A 1,085-nucleotide genomic window follows, 5' to 3' on the forward strand; every position below is an offset into this window, starting at 1 on the left:
TCAATAAATCATCTACGTAGAAGTCCCTTTTAATAATAGCCGCACCTACTGGGTGCGTTTTGCTGTGTAAATCGGCAATGTGAAACAAACTACGGATTGCTAAGAATGGGGAACATGCTAAACCATAAGTAACGGTATTGAGCTCGAACATTTGAAGGGGCTCATCTTCTTTATTTCTCCAAATAATTAATTGAAACTTCCGATCATCCTTTTCGACAAGAAATTGGCGATACATTTTAGATATATCGGCTGTGATCGCAAACCGATGCAAACGAAAAGACAAAAGCGTTATAATAAGTTCCTGTTGAATAGTTGCTCCTACCATTAGTATTTCATTAAGCGATTTACATGATGATGTGCTTGCCGAGCCATCGAAAACTACACGCAACTTTGTTGTTGTACTCTCTGGTCGCATGACGCAATGGTGTGGTATCACAAAATGTGGGTTGCTTAACTCAACATCGACTACGCGCGACATATGTCCCAAATCTTCATATTCCTTCATAAAGTTCTCATACATTTGCTTCAATTCAGTATTACGGCTCAAACGGCGCTCGAGCAGTAGAAACCTTTTCTTGGCGTTTTCATATGAGTTGCCTAATACAGAAGGTGCGGTTTTGAATGGTAACCGGACTTGTATTCGACCGTTGTTGAGAACGGTCACGTTTTTAAGAAAATGTTTCTCACAATAAGACTCTTCTTCTGATAGAACTGGATTAGATTGCGGGAACTCTTCAATTTCCCAAAATCGCTTGAGAATATCATCTGCCTTAGGTGACTCTGCGTTTACAGCGATATTGCAAATGAATGCAGAATCGTTTGTTGAATGTTCAATTACCCCACCTGCGATCCAACCAAAAGCCGTGTTTTGTAAGCAAGGTAGGCCAGGACCGAGGGATATTTTGCCATCTTGAAGGCAAGCAAAAAATAACTCTGTGCTTAGTAGCATCTCAATACGCTGTGGCTTAAAAAATAAGGGATCCGCAAGACAGATCCCATCGGGAATATTAAAGTTACTTGTATCAATATATTGAAGCGGCTGTTTTGCCGAAATGGATTTCGTTATAGCAAAGTTGGAAGACCAA

The 1,085-nt window shown here is 40.3% G+C and overlaps 1 protein-coding gene across 1 annotated transcript; it reads right to left on the bottom strand.

Annotated features, from left to right (window-relative positions):
- Positions 1-11: 11 nt before the first annotated feature.
- On the bottom strand, positions 12-964 carry LOC118732860 (the record flags this gene model as incomplete). Its single annotated transcript, XM_036461965.1, is given in 1 exon segment — positions 12-964. A coding segment is annotated over 1 exon segment (953 nt), but the record flags the coding sequence as incomplete, so codon positions are not given.
- Positions 965-1,085: the final 121 nt, after the last annotated feature.

The sequence above is a fragment of the Rhagoletis pomonella genome, unplaced genomic scaffold (assembly GCF_013731165.1).
Source record: "Rhagoletis pomonella isolate Grant_MI unplaced genomic scaffold, Rhpom_1.0 Rhpom_scaffold_30888, whole genome shotgun sequence".
Lineage (NCBI taxonomy): Eukaryota > Metazoa > Arthropoda > Insecta > Diptera > Tephritidae > Rhagoletis > Rhagoletis pomonella.